The sequence below is a fragment of the Oryctolagus cuniculus genome, chromosome 17 (genome assembly GCF_964237555.1).
Source record: "Oryctolagus cuniculus chromosome 17, mOryCun1.1, whole genome shotgun sequence".
Classification (NCBI taxonomy): Eukaryota; Metazoa; Chordata; class Mammalia; order Lagomorpha; family Leporidae; genus Oryctolagus; species Oryctolagus cuniculus.
In genome coordinates, this window is record NC_091448.1 from 26,386,653 (window position 1) to 26,394,901 (window position 8,249).

General features: G+C 60.1%; 1 protein-coding gene across 2 annotated transcripts; it reads left to right on the forward strand.

The window, feature by feature from the left end:
- The first annotated feature begins 534 nt into the window (after window positions 1-534).
- RSAD1 (radical S-adenosyl methionine domain containing 1) lies at window positions 535-7,867 on the forward strand. 2 transcript variants are annotated; one of them, XR_007911506.2, is made up of 9 exons: window positions 535-791; window positions 1,178-1,311; window positions 1,402-1,606; window positions 3,838-4,203; window positions 4,420-4,483; window positions 5,200-5,347; window positions 5,507-5,561; window positions 6,339-6,501; window positions 6,656-7,867. XR_007911506.2 is itself a non-coding variant. In XM_008271300.4 (9 exons), the coding sequence occupies exons 1-9, from the start codon at window positions 654-656 to the stop codon at window positions 6,777-6,779; spliced, it is 1,338 nt and encodes a 445-aa protein (XP_008269522.2). In that variant the 5' UTR covers window positions 539-653; the 3' UTR covers window positions 6,780-7,867. The 2 variants fall into 2 exon arrangements, 1 of the variants encoding a protein (XP_008269522.2); XM_008271300.4 differs by having other exon boundaries at window positions 539-791; window positions 6,398-6,501.
- Window positions 7,868-8,249: the final 382 nt, after the last annotated feature.

The following is an 8,249-nucleotide window of genomic DNA, read 5'->3' on the forward strand; positions in this document are numbered from 1 at the left end:
CCGCTGCCCCCCAGGGTGTGCACCAGCAGGAAGCTGGAGCTGGGATTCAAACTCAGGAACCCAGGCGTCCCAATCTGCACCAAATGCCCACCCCCAGCATGTCCAGCCCCAGGTGCCCAGGGTGACCCCCCCCCCCCCCCAGGAGATGGAACACGACTCTCCTGGCCAAGTCAGTTCTCTCTGGCACTGTCCCTCCCGCAGGTCTCCCAAGGGTCAGTCCTCCCATTACTGAATAGTGAATTACTGTGTTCCCCGTCCTGGTTTGTTCCCTCCTGTCGTACAGCGACCTGGTCTTCAGCACGTAGTTGTCCCCAGGGCCCAGCTCTGAGCCAGGCACATAAAATGTGAAGGAACTGACTGAACGAGCTAAGAGCGCCTGGATGGGTCGGGGAACTCGCCCCAGCACGGGAAGCCAGACAGGCCAGCGGCCCGCCCCGCGACCTTGGCAGAGGTCAAGCCGGCGGCAGCGGCGGCGGCCAGGGCACCCATGTCCAGCAGGTGGCGCCGCAGCCCCGGGACCCAGGCCGTCGGCGCGATGGGGCGCATGCGGTCCGCGGTCATGCAGCCCGGCTTCCTTCCTCCCGGGCAGCCCGCCCGCCTCTGCGCACCCTGCGTCTCTGCACGGGTCCCTGCCCCACGCCGCGCTGGGAGGCATGGCGCTGCCTGGCGCCCGGGCGCGCGGCTGGGCGGCGGCAGCAGCGAGAGCAGCCCAGAGGCGCCAGCGCGTGGACGGCGCGAGAGGTTCCCCGCGTCCTGAGCCGGCGAGCGCGCGCGCTGCGCTTTACGTGCACGTGAGTGCGGGGGCGGGGCTGGCGGGGCCCCGCGGCGGGCAGGAGCACGGGAGGCGGCTCCGCGCGAGACAAACGCACCTGCTGTGTTCCCCGGCCGGCCAGCAAGGTCGGGGGTGGCACCTGGAGCCCCGGCAGGGCCGCGTCTCGGTCCGGAGACTTTTACGTCTGTGATAACGCGGCAGCCGGGTCACGCTGCCGAAATGCCTTCCTTCCCGAGCCTTGGTGTTCTTGCGTCCAGGTGGGCGCACCCCCTCGCGTGCCGCCCGCCCGGGGAGAGCTGTGTGGGTTCGCTGGCCGAGCCCCTGCGGACGGACCGCCGACAGGGGTGGGAATACGCGGTGGACTCCCCGCACTCACACCCCGCCCCTCACTCACCCTGCCCGCAGTGGCCGTACTGCGAGAAGCGCTGCAGTTACTGCAACTTCAACAAGTACCTCCCCGGCGGCGTGGAGGAGGTGGCCGTGCGCAGGTGCCTGGAGACCGAGGCGCGGACGCTGCTGCGCTTCAGCGGGGTGCGGCGGTGGGTACGGGAACCCCGGGTGACTTGGGTGGGGGGGCAGGCGTCCCAGAGAGCACCCCAACTCTCATGAACCCCAACCTCGTCCTGCAGTGTGGAGTCCGTGTTCTTCGGTGGAGGAACCCCCAGTCTGGCCAGTCCCCACACGGTGGCAGCCGTCCTGGAGGCGGTGGCACAGGCTGCCTACCTGCCTGTGGACTCGGAAGTCACCTTGGAAGCTAATCCCACTTCGGCCGCCAGCTCCAGGCTGGCAGCCTTCGGGGCAGCGGGGGTCAACAGGTTGTCCATCGGCCTCCAGGTAACCCGCGTCACCCTCTCGTTCCAGTGCAGTCGGACCTGCCCTGCAGTCCTCTCTCTTGGCATCCACTCATTGGGCAAACATGGAGCTCCTTCTGGGTGCCAGTGGGCCCTGGGGGGACGCTTTTGCACCTGCGGAGTTGCGGGCAGCCATCCTGGTCCTTTGGCCCCGTGGCCGGGCGTCAGACAGGCCTGTGTGTATGCCAGGCACCCACTTCAGTGCTGGCCCGTGGTAGGTGCTACAGGATTAGAGACGAGGGGGAGGCAGGCGTTGCAGTCCAGGGAAGGCTCCGCAAAAGGCTTTCAGAATACAGCCTGCAGGGCAGCTCATTCTGGTGGCATCACGGAAGCCTTTCCCGAGGAGGTGACGTTCGGATGAGGAGGAGGAGCTCACTAGCAGAGAGGATGTGGGAGAGAGAGATGCCGGCTGTGAAAGATCACCTTGCTGGCCGGCGCCGCGGCTCACTAGGCTTAATCCTCCGCCTGCAGCGCCGGCACACCGGGTTCTAGTCCTGGTCGGGGCGCCGGATTCTGTCCCGGTTGCCCCTCTTCCAGGCCAGCTCTCTGCTATGGCCAGGGAGTGCAGTGGAGGATGGCCCAGGTGCTTGGGCCCTGCACCCCATGGGAGACCAGGAAAAGCACCTGGCTCCTGGCTCCTGCCATCGGATCAGCGCGGTGCGCCGGCCGCAGCACGCCGGCCGTGGCGGCCATTGGAGGGTGAACCAACGGCAAAGGAAGACCTTTCTCTCTCTCTCTCTCACTCTCTCTCACTGTCCACTCTGGCTGTCAAAAAAAAAAAAAAAAATCACCTTGCTTGGGGGGAGCTGAGAGTCATTCCCTGTGACTGGAGAAGCCAGAGTCGGGGCTGAGACCCAGCTCCCGAACGCCCTGGAGTAGGGAGAACCCCGTTCCTCTCAGGGTGACCCCTTGTATTTCCCTATCCAGTATGCCCCCCCCTTTCCAATACCCAAGCCAAAGTGTTCTTGCCCAAAAGGTGTACGGCTGATAGCCGGCACATCCGGCTGCCACTCTTCACAAAGTCAGCATCACGAAAGACAAGGAAGGGCTGGGACTGCAGAGTGACTGACGGGGACTCGGGAGGTGGTGAGGGCGGAAGGCAGTGTGAGCGCTGGCTGGCCTGGGAGGTGGTGTTGCGGGGACACGGGGCCTCCTTTGAATGTACTGCGTTAGGTCAGGGTGTTGTATCCGTGTGACATTTCCTGGTCCCTGTCGTCATTGGATCAGGGCCGTGTCAGGCAGTGTCCTTGTTCTTAGCAGGTGCACACGTCAGAATATCAGGGTTGAGGGCCACGATGGCTGTATCGGAGCTGTCTAGCACATGCCCGTGAGCCCTGGAAAGGTGCTCATTGAAAGTGAAGGTCATTTATTTACTTTTAAAGGTTTATTTTCATTTATTCGAAAGAGCAACAGAGAGAGAGGGGTTAGGGAGAGGAGAAAGAAAGAGACCTTCCCATCCACTGCTTCTCTCCCCAGATGGCCAGGGCGGGCCAGACCGAAGCCAGGAGCCTGGAACTCTACCCAGGTCTTCCACGTGGGTGATAGGGACCCGAGCATTTGGGCCATCTTCTGCTGATTTCCCAGGCACATTAGCAGGGAGCTGAAGCAGAAACAGAGCAGCCAGGACCCGAACCAGTGTTCTGATAAAGGATGCCAGCATCGCAAGGGGTGGCTTAGCATGCTGGGTTGTGATGCCAGCCCCCAGTTTGGTTTAAATTTAAATAGCCACACGTAGCCCTTACCTACCTGCAGTAAACCATGCCAATTGAGAACACCTTTGATCTGTAGCTTACTTTCAAGTGATTCAGGATGATAGTATAGATGCAAAGGAGATGTGGCCAAGTGCTGTGAACCGACATGCTTTCCTTTCAGCTTTTCTATAGGCTTGGATGATTTCAAACTAGAAAGGACAGCAAGAAAAGACTATTGGCCTTGGAGTTGGGCCGTCCCGAATTCTAGCTCTGACTTTGTGGTGGTATGGTTTTGGTTACGTAACATCTCCAAACCTCAGTTTTCCTATCTGTAAAATGGAGCCAGTGATCAGCGGTTTTTAAGGATGAAATGAAACGTGGGCAGCCTATGGAGGCCCTTCAGTGGCTGGTAGCTCTTGGTGCTGGCTTGACGGCCACCCTCTCACCTTGCAGCTCCCTGCAGATCCCCTCGCAGTCCCCTTGGAGCCGGCCAGTTTGGTTACACCTGACCCTTTCTCCCTAGTCCCTGGACGACGCTGAGCTCCGGCTGCTGGGGCGGACACACTCAGCCAGTGATGCTCTGCGGACGCTGGCGGAGGCCCGCCGCCTCTTCCCTGGCCGCGTGTCCGTGGACCTCATGCTGGGGCTGCCTGCGCAGCAGGTGCGGCCGTGGCTGGGGCAGCTGCGGGAATTGCTACGGCGCTGTGACGACCATGTCTCCCTCTACCAGCTGTCCCTGGAGCGGGGTACCGCCCTCTTTGCCCAGGTGCAGCAGGGCACCCTCCCTGCCCCTGACCCTGAGCTGGCAGCCGAGATGTACCAGGAGGGTCGGGCCGTGCTCCGGGATGCGGGCTTCCGCCAGTACGAGGTCTCCAACTTCGCTCGCAATGTGAGTCCTGGGGCTGGTGGCGGATGTGGGGAATGGGCAGGCAGAAGAAAGAAAGAGGTAGGGGTGGGCCCAAGGCCTCGTGACCCTCTGCAGAGAAGGGTCCTGACAGGGTGCTCAGACCTGAGGTGCTGGTGGGTTTAACCAGGTGCACTTGTCTAAGCAGTAGTGGAGTCCTCCCTCTCCCCTCTGCACTGACTGTTCCCTCTCTGCCCACAGGGGGCGCTCAGTACCCATAATTGGACTTACTGGCAGTGCGGTCAGTACCTTGGCGTTGGGCCTGGTGAGTTCCCTGTGAGCCACAGAAGGGGTGACTCAGAGAGAAAGGTCGCGCCTGTGTGTGAGCCTGGCCACTCAGTCACCTGTCCAGGCCTCCGATTCCTCTCATGTTAAGTGTTCAGTGTATGTTTTAAGGGGCTTGACATCATGGTTCTCAATCAGAGTCCCCTGGAGGGCTTATTAAAACCCAAACTATGGGGGCCAGAGTTGTGGCACAGGGGGTTAAGCCGCTGGCTGCGATGCCGGCGTCCCATATGAGCGCCGGTTCAAGACCCAGCTCTTCCACTGCTGATCCAGCTCCCTGCTGATGCACCTGGGAAAGCAGTGGAAAATGGTCCAAGTGCTTGGGTCCCTGCCGCCCTCCTGGGAGAGCTGGGTAGAATCCTGGGCTCCTGGCTTTAGCCTAGCCTAACCCTAGCTGTTGTGACCATTCAGGGAGTGAACCAGCAGAGTGGAAGTGTTTCTCTCTTTCCCTCTTCTTTCCCTCTCTTTATTGATCTGCCTTTTAAATAAATAAATACACTGTGTGAAAAGAAAAGCAACCCAGACTGCTGGGCCCTGCCTCTGATTGGACAGGGCTGGAGCAAGACCCAAGCATTTGCGTTTCTAGATTGTTAGGTGTTGGTACTGCAGGCACTACACTTTGAGACCCTCGGCTTTAAATCCAGTAAGCACCGGTGTTGGCTGCTGGTGATATGCGCTGGTTGTTGATGTTGTCAGGGGCCCATGGACGATTCGTGCCCCAGGGCGCTGGAGGCCACACCCGGGAGGCCCGAATCCAGACGCTGGAGCCTGATGCCTGGATGAAGGAGGTGATGCAGTTCGGACACGGCACCCGGAAGCGCACCCCGCTGGGCGAGCTAGAGCTGTGAGCATCTAAGGGCATGGGCTCTTTGCCCCGGGTCCCCAGAACCACATGTGCCTTGTTACTTTCTGCCTCGCCCACCCCGCTGTGCCCCAGCCCAGGGCTTGAAGGCTGGGAGAGGCCTCAGACGTCTCCAAGGTTTCTCCTTGAATTTCCTTTCAGGCTGGAGGAAGTGTTGGCCATGGGGCTTCGCACGGACGTGGGGATCACCCACCAGGTAAGGGATGGGGTTCACCACAATGCCCCTTCCTCCCAACTCTTGCAGAATCAGTTTCTCGATCTCTGTCCTGCCCCCTCCATACACACACCCCTCCCCTTCCTCTGGGATTGGCAGCTGGGGGCTGGGCCCTGGCTAGCCAAGGCCTGCTATGCAGAAGCAGTGGGCAGTGTGGTATGATGGTTAGAACCCTCAACTGGGGCTGCAGAGACCTGGGTTCTAGTCCCCACTCTAGTGCCACCCCTCTGAGCCTCTGCCCAGCTATATGAGGGGGTCGGGGGTGGGGAAGGTCCAGGCTACATGCAGTCCATATTAGGCCCGCGGTGGCATTTGGCCTGCCAAGGCGACTGCAGGGAGGACTTGTAAGTCGATGCAGGCTCATTTTTAAGTTGGCACTTGTGTTTGGCCTGCAAAAGATGTTATAAAAGATCCAAATGGACCCTTGGCAGAAAAAAGGTTCCCCACCCCTGGGATAATGGCTTTTCAAATGTCTTTGGGCAGCGCTAAAACCTCAGGTAGGTGGATTGTGATCGATCTGACTCATTGCTGCCCTGGCTGGAGTCAAGGGCCTAAAGCTCTGGCGAGAACTGGCCAAGCCCAGACTGGCAGAAGGGGGAGGGGCAGAGGGAGACCCGGCTTGGCCGCAAGGGGGCTTCAGCCCGCACGTGGAACGGGTAGGAAGGTGCTTGCTCCCCCGCTGGCCCACGGACCTGCTGTTGGTGTTCATGGGAGCCCCAGGCTGGAGCAGCCCCTCCCTCACCCCTGTACCTCGCCCAGCCACGTGGCCCAGAGCAGCCCGGCCAGCTCCACACTGCTGGCCCTCTTGCTTCCGCCAGCACTGGCAGCAGTTCGAGCCCCAGCTGACGTTGGGGGCTGTGTTTGGAGCGAGCGAGGAGGTGAAGGAGCTACAGGAGCAGGGCCTGTTGCTGTTGGATCACAGGTGCGCTGGGGGCGGATCTGCAGACCCCGGGTGGGGTGGGAGGTGTGGGGAAGACTGGTGAGAAGGGGCCTGGGGTGTCGGGCTTGGTCGGGTGCAGGGTCGGGCAGAACCTGGTAAGATGAAGCAGTTGCATCCGGGCCTCTTGGTTTTCCAGGGGTCTGCGGTGCTCTTGGGAGGGTCTGGCAGTGCTGGACTCTCTGCTGCTCACCCTCCTGCCTCAACTCCAAGAAGCCTGGCATCGGAGAGACTCCCGCGTGCCAGATGTTCCCGCATCCTAGGCCAGGCCAGGCGGGCCCTCAGGGCTTCTCCGCTACCAGGTGCTGTCTCCGTTCTGGGTACTAATTGCCTGGCCCTGGCCTCCCTGAGGGCTGTGGTGGACAGCGAGGTGATTTCTGAGCTGGGAGCTGGCATCCCGCATCCCACCAGCATCTGGGGACCCGCAGGCCAGCGTGTGGTCCGGGGCTGGGAATCGCCCTTCCCCCACAGCGACTGTGGACCTTTGCAGTACCAACGCGTGAATGGACTTTGGGATTCTTTCTGCAGGGAGTTAACAGCCGACCTCACTGCCGGGTCGTGGTGGGGGAGGGGGCTGCTGAGACAGCTGCAGAGTCCAGAAAACTTAAGTCCTGCTGGTTTTTTTTTTTTTTTTTTTTTTTTTTGACAGGCAAAGTGGATAGTGAGAGAGAGAGACAGAGAGAAAGGTCTTCCTTTTTGCTGTTGGTTCACCCTCCAATGGCCGCCACGGCTGGTGCGCCGCTGCTGGCGCACCGCGCTGATCCGATGGCAGGAGCCAGGTGCTTCTCCTGGTCTCCCATGGGGTGCAGGGCCCAAGCACTTGGGCCATCCTCCACTGCACTCCCGGGTCACAGCAGAGAGCTGGCCTGGAAGAGGGGCAACCGGGACAGAATCCGGCGCCCCAACTGGGACTAGAACCCAGTGTGCCGGCGCCGCAAGGTGGAGGATTAGCTTATTAGCTGTGGCGCTGGCCCCCGCTGGGTCTTTTAAGCAGGATGGGATCTAAGGTAGGAGCGGGGTCATTACTAAACTGCTGGAGGCCGTTCACCCTGAGACGTCTTGCCTACACTCTGGGTGTATGTGGGCATTTGCTAATGATTAGATTTGGGGTAAGTCTTTTTAGCCTGATGACTTTGCAGTTCAGCCCCCAGGCTCATTTTCATCACTTGATTCACCGGAAAGGGGTTCGTGGTCTGTTGTACAGAGGCGTGTTTTCTTGCGAAGGGGTGCACGGTCTGTCTGTCTGTCGTACGGAGGCGTGTTTTCTCCGCGGTCAGGCAGATCATCCTCCGTGGTCAGAGACTCTGGAGACCCCTTGAGCATCCTGTTCCCCCACAGTCATTTGCCCAGCGATTTTTAACATTCATCAGTGATCTTTGCCAAAATCAATTCACACACTGAGAGTTGCAAAAATGTTCATGTCTGACTCGCTCATGCCTTCCGTGTTTAACTGGCCTCCAATCCCTAAAAATAAATAAGTAAATAAAAAACTTCGCTTTTTTTTGGAGATGTTCTACCCCTGGAAATTGCGTGTGGGATGTGTGCATGAGAGAGAGAGAAAGGCGTTAGCTTTGCCGCGGACAGGCTCTGGGACAGGCTCTGGGGCGTTCGTACTGTATCATGTCGAAGGATACTAGCTCCTTTGCAATTGGAGGCCTGCTGAGCCTGACCTCCCACTGGGTCATTAAGGAGGGGCGGCCCCTCCTCTCTGGGGAGCACGTGCGTTTCCCTTG

Coding starts and splice junctions, on each gene's coding strand:
- RSAD1 (XM_008271300.4), top strand. CDS start 654: ATGGCGCTGCCTGGCGCCCGGGCGCGCGGCTGGGCGGCGGCAGCAGCG. Junction 792..1,177: donor GCGCTGCGCTTTACGTGCAC/GTGAGTGCGGGG, acceptor CCCTGCCCGCAG/TGGCCGTACTGCGAGAAGCG. Junction 1,312..1,401: donor CGCTTCAGCGGGGTGCGGCG/GTGGGTACGGGA, acceptor CTCGTCCTGCAG/TGTGGAGTCCGTGTTCTTCG.